Here is a 13,266-nt window from a genome sequence, read left to right as displayed (position 1 = left end):
CGAGACCTGTCGTGAGGGCACCTGCCACATCGTGTAGTCTTTCTTTTCTGCCATTTCTACCATGACGAACCTGTACAAAGAAATTAATAAGGTCTGCGAGTGAGCTAGTTGGTATGATACCTTCCTAGTGAAACAGCGCTAGAAAAACACGGGACGAAAGAACAACAAAAGGATGAGCACTGACTGCATATTTGCGCACCATAAAGCTTTTGTTGGCATCCCACTGCGGACAAGACCTGCAAGGCTCGATTCAAGACCCCCTATCTTGTTAAGAAACGACGCGGAGACCGACAGAGGGCAGCGGCGGAGGCCACCCTCGAGCTACAGCAACAGAACTACGACGAACATTTCCCACCTGCCTCCCGCTCCCGCTCTCGAGACCGGGACCGCTCTCGCTCGGCTGCGGGGCCTCCATCCCGCCGGCAGAGCAGGTTTCGTAGCCGGGCGCGCAGCAAAACCCCCGGGCCGAGCCGTGGCCGTTCGAGCTCTCGGCGTCCGAAGCAAGCCGGCCAGCAAGATTCGGACCTACCTGACAAGGTGAGCTGGGCAGATGCGGTTAAGGGCTCGCTGAGACGCAAGGCTCAGGGAGCTACTGCCTCAGAACCCAATAATAAGAGGGACCCCAGGGATGTGGCATTAGAAGAAATGCAGCGCGAAAACGCAGTTAAGCACGGTCATGCTACAATTAACCCAAGAAATTCGAGAGATTAAACAGTCGATGGCGCAGACATCTATACCTAAACCTGCTTTAGTCCCGACTCCCGTCATGAACGGTAACGACAGTGCGGCGCGGCCCACAAAGAAACGCGCGGCGGCCAGTTCCAAGTCTCAACAGCTCGAGAACCTCGAATCAGCAGTAAGTGATTGACGCAAAGCACATGTCATGATAAATGACTGGTGGAAAGAACAAGAAGAAATGAGGAAGCTGCCTTCAGAAATTCAAACCCGGACAGGGTTGAAACCCATATAGACAAAATCGAGACTCACATAGGCCTTCGCCCAGGCATGGAAATGATGCCCACCATGGGCCCTACAGTCATTCACCCTAGCCCTATTTCAGGTAACGCACAAGTACAGCACCACGATGGCCAGCCTCACTAACGAGCTCGTGGTGTGGCAGTGGAACTTTCGGGGCTTCACTAAGAAGCAACCACTGCTGCAACAATACGTCCGACATGCACAACCCAAACCCCACATCATAATGATACAAGAAACAGTAGGTACCGTACCAAAGCTTCCAGGTTACACTGCGCATGCCTCGCCGATTCCTGTTGATCGCGGACTTGCAATTTTAATTCGGAAAGGGATAGTAGTGCAACACAGCGTAAGCGGCACACATGCGGAAAACATGTTTGTAGAGCTCCTTCCCAATAGAACACGCAACCACAGTGTATTTCTCCTCAACGTATATAGTAATCCGGCTCACTCACGGGCTCGTTTCCTCTCTCTGTTCCGAGGGGCGCTTGCCTTGGCGGGCGCAAACCCGTTTCTGGTGGGGGGAGATTTTAACGCCCCGAACGAGGCCTGGGGCTATGGCTACACTACCGCCAAAGGTCGACGCCTGTGGCAGGACCTACATGATGCCAAATTAACTCTTATTACCGATGCCACGGCGCCGACCCGCATGGGCACCTCTACGGCATGGGACACGACACCAGACCTGACGGCGGTCCGTAACATCCCTTAAGCAATTTGGTGCAATACCTTTGAAGATCTCGGTAGTGAACACATGATCATAGAAACACGAATTCCTCAGGCGGGTACACCCCCTTTTCCTAAGCTATTCAAATGGACGGACTGGGACAAATTCCGAAAGCACCGAGTTGAACAGAGAGGTGAGGAGTACATCGATGACATCGAGGCATGGATGGAGACGCTCAACGACGACATGAACAAGGCGACACAGATGCTCGCACCCGAAGTCCAGGTTGACAAGATCGACAGCCGACTAGCCCACCTCTGGGAAGCCAAGACGTCACTAAACGCAAGATGGAAAAAGCAAAGGCACAACCGAAAGCTTCGTAAGAAGATCGCACATATCAATTGCCAGCTAGAAGAACATTGCCGGACCTTAAGCCGCCAACAGTGGTATGACATCTGCAACGCAGTCGATAGGCAGCTCCACAATGGCAGCACGTGGCGTCTCCTTCGTTACCTCTTGGGGGAAACGCAGAGCAAGTCTGCTCAGCAAGCAAACCTGCAATGCCTTTTGCACAAGGAACAGGCTACCACGAGTGATCACCAGCTCGTGACACGCCTGCTAGCCAAGTACTTCCCTCAACGGCCCGATGTTCAACACGGAGATTACACTGGAGAGACAAATGTGACACTCGAAGAATTTCACGAGTCAGAGATCCGCGCAGCTCTCCACGACCTTAATGGCAAATCAGCATCTGGTCCCAACAAGGTTACAAACAAGACTCTAAGAAACCTCTATGATGCCTCGATAACCGCTCTTACGGCATACATCAACAAATGCTGCCGAGCGGGTCGCATCCCAGGGGCGTGGAAACACTCTAAAGCAGTCCTGATACCGAAGCCAGGCAAGCCGTCCAGCCTCGATCACTTGCGGCCCATTTCCCTCACATCCTGCGTTGGCAAGGTGATGGAGCCCGCGTTCCTCTCCCGCATCAACCACCACCTCGAGGACACTGGAGCCTACCCACCCTCTATGGTGGGCTTCCGGTCACACCTCTCCACTCAAGACGTCATGCTCCAGCTCTACCACCAGATTATCAGTGACCCAACTAGTGGCAACCGGGCCATCCTCGGCCTAGATCTGGAAAGGCATTTGACAATGTAGCACATGCAGCAATCCTGAGCCGCATAAACAAGCTCAACTTGGGTGAGCGAAGCTACAACTACGTCAGAGACTTCCTGTCGCGCCACACAGTCACCCTCGCGGTCGGCAGCAGGACATCCGACAAACATACACTAGGAAGCACCGGCACTCCTCATGGATCGGTCATATCCCCGCTCCTTTTCAACCTAGTGATGCTGGGTCTCCCGGCCTACCTCGACGAGATCGATGGCCTCCATCACACCTTGTATGCAGATGACATCACCCTGTGGGTCAACAAGGGCAGTTACGGTCAGATAGAATGCACCTTACAAGCAGCGGTCTCTGCAGTCGAAACCTACCTCCAAGACACAGGTCTCCCGACTATTTCCACTGAAATCGGAGCTGCTCGTCTACCACCTGCGCCGCCAGCCCAAGCCTACAGGCTAATCACGCCAATGTGACGACATAATCCTCTATACACAAGACAGCTCCTGCATTCCCAGAGTCCCGAAGATATGCATCCTAGGCATGCATATAACAGCCAACTGGTCAAATATAGAAGCTATTCGCAAAATCGAAGGCAAGGTTACAGCGGCTACCCGCCTGATCAAACGCATTACAAACAAGCACACGGGCATGAAGGAGGACAGTGTCATGCGCCTCATACACTCTTTCGCAATCAGTCACATCACTTATGTGGCTGCCTTCCACAACTGGAATGTCACTGAAAGGGAGAAAATCAACACCCTTATACGCAAGATTTACAAGATCGCCCTTGGCCTACCGGAGTCCACAAGCACTGCTCGTCTGCTACAGCTGGGGGTATACAACACGCTTGAGGAAATCATGGATGAGCAAAGAACCTCTTAACTCGAACATATGTCTCTGACAGCCACGGGCCGGTACATCCTGCAGAAACTCTGCTTCAACTACCACGTCCAACACTGTCAGAAACAGGTCATTCCACCTGACCTCAGCGACATGCTGATTGTCGCCCCTATACCTCGAAACATGCACCCCGAATTTAATCGGGGCCGACGCCAGGCCCGTGCCAAGGCCCTGCTGCGCTCCTTGGGTGGAAAGAGGACTACACACTTTGTAGACGCCGCAGAATACACACGAGAACACCGGTTCACGGTGGTAGTCGTAGACGTTAGCTCCCGGCTTACGCACGCGTGTAGTGTCGCAACGGAATACCCCAAAACAGCAGAAGAGGTAGTGATTGTGCTTGCGCTTACCGACCCCCTCTGAGAGGTTAGCGACTCACAATCCGCAGTTCGCAACTACGCGCGGGGGCGCATTTCCTCCGAAGCTCTCCAGATTCTAAGGAAAGCTGGTCGACAGCACTTCGATAACACCGCGATCATATGGTTTCCAGCGCACGTCGCCACCCCCACCGATGAGGGCCTCATTAACTTGAACGAGGTAGCACACCCCTCTGCGCGAGAACTGACCCGCCGCGCAGAATCAGAGACCACCTCTTCGAGTTCGGAACTCCTGGCTCAAAACACGCGAGAACGCCTGGTCAGGTACAATGACATCACCAAGCACTACCAGCTAGGCAGGCGGTTGCTGCCCCCACCTCACCCCATGCTGAAGCGTCGCCAGACAGTCATCTGGCGACAATTGCAAACACAAACATTCCCCAGTACGGTGCGATTGCAGCACATTTTCCCCGCGCAATACCCGACTACTCTTTGCAAATTATGTCAGGAAACTAGAGCGACGCTGTCACACATGTTGTGGGAGTGTCGGGTTACATCAGCTACAATGGCAGTAGCTCCGGAGGCTCTTGTGTTGAAGTGGGCCGCCGCTCTGCGCAGCTCCAACCTCAAGACACAAGAGTGGGCTGTCCAGCAAGCCCGAGAGGCGGTGACGAGGCAAGGCCTCGAAGTCCCCTCATGGGAGACCTGAGCCCGGGTCGTCAAATTTGCCAGATTCAAAATAAAGTTGTTTCCATCCATCTATTGTTGGCAGTCGGCCTTCATCCTTATGTTCCTCCCTCATCCTTGTTTTTGTAGCATTGCTCCACTATGACTGCATAAAGAGTCGTACTCAAAGTAATAGATCATTTCAGACTGAAGTATTCTTCCAAAAGCCTGTTCTAATTTAATTTCACAGTAAACAGTGGTTACTAGGATAACTTGTAGCTGGGCTAGTTGGCAACACATCTTGGCATAAGAATGCAAGAAAATACACTTTCATACACACACACACAGGAACCCAGGACAGAACCCTGCTTTTCACACCAACCCTTTCACAAGTGAAAAGCAGTGTCCTTTCTTCGGTGTTTGTATGTAAGCACATGTATGTGTGTTTTCTTATGCTCTTAAGCTTTTACTTAATTTGTTACTAGAACATAATAAGAAAGCCAAACCTACACCTTTTATTCTCCACCAAAAACCTAGCACCAGTACGTCACTGTGACATCACAAATTTCTAAGTGTTATTTCATATTTGGACCATTGTGGCTGGGTAAATGTTCTTGAAACTTGTCAAGTTGCCTTTGGCTTTCTTTAGAACACAACGTAGCCCCTAGTTACCAAATAAAAAAGTCCAAACAGGCACCGTCAAAATCAGTGACATTGCAATTGCCAGGTGTGGGGAACTACAAGGCAATGTCACCATTGGCCTTCAGTTTTTTTGTTATACCAGTGGCCTTTTTTTTATCGTGTAAAAGTTCAATTATTTTTTGCTTTAGTGTACCTTTAAGTATAACAAGAATGCCTTAATTGTGAAATAAGTTATTTCCACGAAATACTGCCTTTTTTTTTTCTGGTGAGATAAGCATTAGATTACGAGCTTGACGAAAGTCAAGGTACCTGCGGGGCAACTTTATGAAGTAATATTGTTATCCCTATGAATGAGCGTGTAAGCGCATAGGAACTAGCCCAGCCAGCTGCATGTCACACAGTGCTGTGGTGACATGCGAAAAACAAAAGGAGCCAGCGAGTCATTCCTGTTAGTCTGCACCTCTTCTAGCACGCTTCCCTCTTTCTTCAAGCTAAACATTTCAACAGAATTGCCTGTCTGGTAGGGAAATTGATTAGGGCTTTCAGACTGGCTCCAACCAAATAACTGAAATGCATTAGCCCGACGTTTCGGAGCCCATTCAGCTCCTTCTTGTGGGGGTTGTTTTTCGGGGGGTGGCTTCGGGGGGTAACTTAAACCGCTTGAAGGGCAACCTACCCTCGGTGTATGTCCATGGCCTTGGCAACATGACGAAAAGAAGAAAAGGATGCCCAGCCAGGTAGACTCCCGCTCGGTTCACCAACACAAAAACGTCGGCACGGCCCTGTAACCTCCCCCACCCCCTCACCTCCCATCAGCAGCACTCTCGAGGGCCAAGCTTCCCCAGCGCCGGTCAGCTCATCCACCGCCCCCCCAGCGCCACGGCAGCCGTCAATCCTCCCCTCCCCTTTTGTTTCTCCCCACCTTCCCGTCTGCGACCTTCTGTTCTCCCCTCCCTTTCTTTACAAAAGAACCTTTAAAAGCTGCAGACCGCCACCCCCCGAAGAACTACTCCCTGAGGAAGGAGGCGAATGGGCTCCAAAACATCGGGCTAATAAAATTCAGTTATTTGGTTGGAGTCAGTCTGAAAGCCCTTCCCACTTTCTGTGTTGATATTGCTTGTGAGTGGAGAATAATGGAAGAATCTGTTAGGGCAATCACGCTGCCCATCAGACTCGCGGTTTAACTTCCAATGCTTCCGAAGCTACGTCAGATGCAGCAAGTCCACATCAAATTCACATAGAACTGTTCACGTTCGCAGGCATGGCACAATAGGCAGGAGTGCGTACCCTTCATGAGCATTTCAAAGAAATGCTCATGACGGGTATGCAAGCAGAAAAAGGAACGGTGCCCTTCTTATTTTGTTTTCCCATCTTGCCGCAGCACCACACAACATGTGGCCAACCAGGCTATTGGCCATGTGATTGCACATTCCATTTTTCATACAGATGGTGACTGTACAAACCAGACTAAGTAAATCGCAAGCTTGAGTCCTAGTATAACCAATATACACATTGCTAGGGAACAAGTCACTGCTCAAAGCTAACGTAAACAATAGCGCAACTTACTGTGGTCTTTTGCAGCACTTGCAAATCCAAGAGGTATTGGACCTGAGAACAAGTTACTGGAAATTAATATCAGAAGCTACAATGCACAAAGCTTCCAATTAAAAAAAAAATATTAAAAGAAGCAAGCTCATACCTGGGTCAATGAATTTGTGGTAGGCTCTTATAAAACCTTGTTCAATTGAGTACTCTATAAGTCCAATCTCTAGTGGGTAGTAGATGCCATTCGCCTCGCAGAGTATATTGAAGGACAATATATAAAATGGCCACCTTTTGATCTCTAGATGTGAAAAAAAAAATGAGGAATGTCATAGGGGGGGGGGGGGGGTGAGTTGAGATATCACAATCAGGTGAAACAACACAACGACGACGAGCATGCTGTTACTTGACACTGCATTCACAGTGACTACGACTAATGTCAAAAGTATGCGTACCGTCAACTGTGCCAATATCGTCAACGTAACGATGAATACTACTTATCATGTCCCGACGGAGCTGTATTCTCTCATCTTCTTCTTTCAATACACTCTGAAAACGGTGCACATGCTTTGTGAACTCAAATGACAAAGGCGCCAGAACGAGCGAGCATAGTTTTCGTCAGCACCTTCTACCTGGTTATGATGCAGGCATAACGACAGGGACATAGAATGGCACATTAGACAAACATAGCGCTATGTGTTCGTCTGATGTGCCATTCTACATCCCTGTTATGTCTGCGCTGTTGCAAAGTACATGCCAGACCAACAAGTCCATGTGGCTACCCTCATATACTTCATTTCGTCAACAACCGCTTACGTTAAGTCTCGCACAAATGTATTTGCACGCTGAAATCACTAGCGCGACGCCGAAGAAAATAAAAGAGAAATTCAGACAGGAACAAGAAAAGCCCCGAACCCCGGGTTCGCGAACAAAGGTTCCAATGATTATTTAAAAAAAATACTTAGCTCAGGTGACTGTGTCCAACGCGTTAACAAACTCCTTGCGTAAAGCACAACACTGTAACAGAACAACAAGCACTGTATTGATGTTTACTCACGGCGATGCTGCGACCATCTGAAGTGAATTTATTGTGTAATCCTCCTTTTCCGCGCTCTTTGAAGTCGTTCGCCATGGCTTCGTACACGGCTTTTTGCTCTTCTGAGAGCGTCTGCAAAGTAACGCCAGTTTTTCTTTTTTTTTCTTTTGAACTCGTAAAACAGAACGACAACAATGAATGGCAATGCAGTACGACGCTTCACAGCATCCAACTTCATCCGCGCGGGTAGCAGAAAGTGCGGCAACGCATGACTGCTGCGTTCACGTATCGAAACCGGCAGACACCGGCCGAGACACACAAGAACGCGGCGGGTGCCCGCGCAAACGACATGACGTTACCGCAGCGCCGTTGTGCGGGTTAAAACTGCTCTCCAGACCTTCGAATAACGAATAAGGTCGAAATAACCGAACGAAACTGTAAATTAGCGACTAAACGATGGGACCTCGGGTGCCGGCATACCTTCCACTTCTCTCCTGCTTCTTCTCGGACGGCGTCCAGAGAGCACGGCAGGTTGCGTTCCTTGCGCTCGTTCTGAAGCTCTCGCATGAGGAAGAAGAACGGTCCTTTCTTTTTTGGAGCCATCGCGTGGTGTCACCTGCGCGTGAACCGCGAGCCACAGTACACACCACAGCACGCTTGAAAACTCGCCAAATGATAGCGGCAATTGCGATTGTCATTTCGGCGTGGTGATGATGATGATGCCAGAAACTAGAAGCTGCCCTGGCCCTTGTGCCGGCCGCGGTGACCGCAGTTGTCTCCTCGCCATAAAGAGGAAATTAGTATGTTCTTCATTTTGTTTGCGCATGTAGAAAGGAGGCGTTCCTTTCTTCCTTCGTGCATCTCCCCGCATAGGGTCTTATTCATCCAGACGCATCCATCACCTATTGGAGCTCAGGAGCTGTACAGCCAAATGGTTCAGCCCATGGGTTCAGCCCATTCTCTGCCATTTGCATGTTTGGATGTTTAAAAAAAAACACTTATACCTGTATCGCTGAGCTTGCCTCGTCCGTTTTGGGCTGAAAGCTACTGCAACTTATTTAAACATGCTCAATGGTTCCGATCAGAACGTACTCGGTCGTCGCCTTGTGTCGTCGTGCTGGCATCCCCGGTCAAGTGGGCGTTATATGCACGGATTTTGATATTTTATTGCCCAAGAATAAAGCAGAAGCGCACTGAATATGGAGAAAGTGCGGTATACGGCTTGTTCATTGTAGCATGGCCGCCTCGGTACGAGGCTTCATTCACAAAGAGACCACTATCGCTCAAAAATTTGCTGAGTAACTTTATTCATACGGGTCAGGTCAATATGTCATGCATCCGGAAAAGATGGAAAGAAAATCTATGTTTATAATGTGGAAAAAGTGTATATGGGACTTTTTGACACTATGACATTTCGATCCCTGTAGCACAACAGGGATCGTGCATAAATTCACAATCTTCCTTTCGGGTGCACCCCAGGCTGGTTGCACCACGACATGACGGAAGGCCAATATATGTTAAAGTAGCAGTACTATCATTTCTTTTAGAGTCATAGCTTCAGCAAAAATGGAGAGAGTGGTCTAGCATTACACACTCGTGCTTGAAGCTCAAATATTTGGCAAAAATTATGATTACCACCTGCTTGCTGCAACAGCTAATCTTGCTGTAGAGGATGGGCTTTTATGAAAAGGTGTCAAAGCTCTTCAGAACCTGACTGTATATGTTTTGAAAGGAACTACTTTCCTCCAATCAGTCAGTCAGTCAACAAACTTTATTGAGGTCCTAAGGAGCTAATAGGTCGTAGTTGCGGGCCACTCCCACGTTGGGGCCGAAGACCATGGTCCTCTGCTCGTTCGCGGGCCCTTTGCACAGCTGCACAGCCCTTAGTTGATCCTGGGGATCGCCGCTTTTAAGGGCCTCTTCCCAGTCTTCTTATTTATTAAAACATGCGTTTTGTAATGCAGAACATTGCCAGAGCATGTGTGCTAACGAGCAACACTCTTCATTGCACTCAAGGCAGCGTGGGTCGATGTCCGTAGCAAAGCGGCTAAACTTTCCTCTCCTCATTCGTTAACGCTGGAACAGTTAGCACAAAACATGCAACTAATGTTCGCAGAGCTACACAAACTCAAACGAATGGTAGAGGATGTGCAAACAAAAGCCGCAGCCGTCCCCCGAAACAGGGTCAGTCAAAGTCCGGGAGCTCCTACCAGGACACCGAAAGCTATAGAGCACACTGATAGCGACAGTAATATCCATGGATAATATGGCAAACAACACAAAGACCGGACACAATGAAATCTGGCAATGGAATTGTTGCACGCTACGCACTAAATTGGCAAATTTCACGCACTACATAGAATCGGCGCCAACCCCTCCCGACGTTATCTGTATTCAGGAAATAGGGAAACAAAATAAAAAACTCAAAGGGTACGAGCTTTATGCTCACCCTGACTACCCTCAAGTAGCCACCTTTGCCAAGAAGGATGTCGCGATTAGCGTAAATTATTTTTTTCGGGAACCTATTCAGCACCAGATAATCACGATTTGGCCGCAGAAAAGGGGCAAACCTAAAACAATTATTGTCAATGTTTATAGTTCTCCCAGAGAAAAACAGGCGGATTTTGAAAACGTGGTGGCCACCGCGGTGCGACTCGCTCAAGGTAGGGACAAATTAATATTGTTAGGCGACTTTAACGCACAACACTCAAACTGGGGCTACAGTAGAGTCAATCCCAAGGGCATATTGTTAGCAGACGTTGTAGAGCGCTACAGACTTTTCCAGCTAACTCAACCGGATCTCCCAACGCGAATTGGGAACAGCGTGTCCCAGGACACTTCCCCCGACCTCACGTTCACCAACAACGAAAGTGAGACGCGATGGACGAACCTAGGTGAAAACCTAGGAAGCGATCACTATATCTTAAGCATATCGGTTAATGCAGCCAGGATTCGAAGAGCTATTGGCAAGGCAAGGCTATCCAACTGGACCAAATTTTGTGAAAAACAGAAAACAATCGGCAGCATAACAGACGTAGGAGAATGGGCCGAGCAGATCCGAGTTATTCACTCTAGGGTCACAAAAACAATTGAAACCACAACGGAGGCTCCAGCCGTGGATCGTCACCTCTTGCATCTCTGGGAAGCCCGGAGAGGCCTCACAAAAAGGTGGAAAAGGCAGAAGCTTAATCGTAAACTCAGGATACGGATAGCTCAGCTAGCGCAGGAAGCTAACGCATACGCACAAAAGTTAAGCGACAGCAATTGGCGTCAGTTCAGCGACTCGCTTCGGGGCACGTTGACTACAAAGAAAACATGGCGCATTCTTCGAAGTATGATTGACCCGGGAGGAACAAAAACAGTCGCGAATCGCACAATCAAGCTGCTTGAAAACGAGTTTGAAGGTCTGGAAGCTGACATGATAGACAAAATTAAAGAGATATACGTAGGAACTGTACCGACCGGGCAATTCACCAAACCCGTTTACGAAGGTCAGGACCAACCGGAACTGGACACCCCCATAACCTTTGAAGAGGTTTACGCAGCGGCACACTCCTTCAAGAAAAACACGACCCAAGGGGTAGATCAGGTCATGAACGCAATGATTCGCAATCTAAGTGACGACACGCTAAAGAGCTTGACCAAATTCTTTAGTGACACGGTCTGGACAGAGGACGGCGTCCTTCCAAAAGAATGGAAGGAAGCAAGAATTATTCTTATTCCAAAACCAGGTAAGCCTCGTAACATCAACCTTCGACCCATCTCCCTAACGTCGTGCGCGGGGAAACTCTTTGAAAAGGTTGTGCAGGTCCGGCTCTCGAACCACATAGAGCTAAACAACATGTTCCCCTCCAACATGTTCGGTTTCCGACCCCACGTGTCAGCGCAGGACGTTTTTCTACTACTAAAGCACGAGGTCCTGCACCCGAACAGAGGGTCGGAAGATAAATTTGTACTGGCATTGGACATCAAAAAGGCCTTCGACAGCATCTCCCACCACGCTATTCTGGAGGGACTGGAAGCGGTGAACTGCGGAACGCGAATTTATAACTACGTGCACTCGTTCCTCAGCCACCGCACGGCCACAATCGGATTAGGCTCCACGAGGTCCGACACCTTCAACTGTCCCGACAGAGGTACCCCTCAGGGAGCTATACTCTCTCCACTGCTATTCAATGTAGGGATGAGAAAGCTACCCCTGGAGCTAGATAAACACCCGAATCTCGGTTGTGCGATATATGCCGATGATATCACGTTCTGGGCTCACCAGGGATCCTACGGGGACAAGCAAGAAACCCTTCAAAAGGCCATAGACGCAGTCGTGGAATACGCGAGGGCGGCGGACATGGCATGCGCACCCGAAAAATCGGAATTCATTCGGGTGCGTGCGAATAGTCCCATATTACACCTAATTTTGGTTTGATAACGTGTAGCTTATTCAATACTGCATTATCCCATTGATCCTGCCAGTACTTCCTTAGTTTATGGCGTAAGAAGGGCTTAAGTTCTGTTGCTGCTTTGGGTCTATTCACATCCGTTTCATTAAAGGCGACTGACGTTGCTCTTTCGTCAGCAGCTAGATTACCTTTTATGCCCCTATGGCCAGGTACCCAACATAGGACGATGTTTTGGTTGTACATTAAGGCTAGGCATAGTTGTGTGTATAGTTCATTAAAAACAGGGTTCTTGTGTTTTCGAAAACTCATTAAGGCCCTTATTACGCTTAATGAATCCGTGAAAATGATGGCCTTACTGAGATTTCTTTGGCTGATATGTTTTACAGCTGAGAGTATCGCGTACGCTTCAGCTGTGAAAATACTTGTGTTGGGATTTAGAGCCCCGGAGGTGCAAAAGAATGGCCCAAGAGCTGCATACGCGACACCAGCAGATGACTTGGAAGCATTTGTATAAAACTCGGCACAGCAGTACTTCGCTTGGAGTTCGAGGAAGTGTGATAGTATGTGTGCCTCAGGTGCACGTTTCGTTATTGCAACAGAAGAGATATCGCACTCCATGGTCTGCCATTCCCAAGGCGGTGGAAGGCGAGTGGGAGGCATTAGAATATTTTCTGGGAAGTGTATGTCTGTTTTTTCTGCCATTGCTTCCAAGCGCAGGCTCAAAGGAGTTCTAATAAGGTTACGGTAAAGTCTGGCAGCACAGAGGTCGCTAACGATGGAATGGCATGGATGTTCGGTGTCTGATTTTACCTTAGTGTAGTGTGACAAACTTAGGAATGTTCTGCGTAGATGTAAAGACGATTCGTTGGATTCAACATAGAGACTTTCAACAGGGCTCGTTCTAAAGGCGCCTATTGCCAGTCGTATACCGAGGTTGTGAATTGGGTCGAGAATCTTTAGCGCAGTCTCTGTTGCGGAGTGGTACACCACGGCTCC

At 49.0% G+C, this 13,266-nt stretch overlaps 1 protein-coding gene across 1 annotated transcript in view; it reads right to left on the bottom strand.

The window, feature by feature from the left end:
- The window catches only part of LOC142583286 (protein maelstrom homolog), a 60,057-nt gene extending 51,465 nt beyond the window's left edge, over positions 1-8,592 (bottom strand). Inside the window, exons 1-5 of the mRNA XM_075693694.1 lie at positions 8,354-8,592; positions 7,895-8,005; positions 7,293-7,386; positions 6,995-7,138; positions 6,862-6,903 (exon numbers count right to left, since the gene is read on the bottom strand). Of these exons, the coding sequence (XP_075549809.1) occupies positions 6,862-6,903; positions 6,995-7,138; positions 7,293-7,386; positions 7,895-8,005; positions 8,354-8,476 (514 nt within the window). The 5' untranslated portion in view covers positions 8,477-8,592. The remainder of the gene's footprint in view (positions 1-6,861; positions 6,904-6,994; positions 7,139-7,292; positions 7,387-7,894; positions 8,006-8,353) is intronic.
- Positions 8,593-13,266: the final 4,674 nt, after the last annotated feature.

The sequence above is a fragment of the Dermacentor variabilis genome, chromosome 5, assembly GCF_050947875.1.
Source record: "Dermacentor variabilis isolate Ectoservices chromosome 5, ASM5094787v1, whole genome shotgun sequence".
Classification (NCBI taxonomy): Eukaryota; Metazoa; Arthropoda; class Arachnida; order Ixodida; family Ixodidae; genus Dermacentor; species Dermacentor variabilis.
This window is presented reverse-complemented; position numbering and strand designations above follow the sequence as displayed.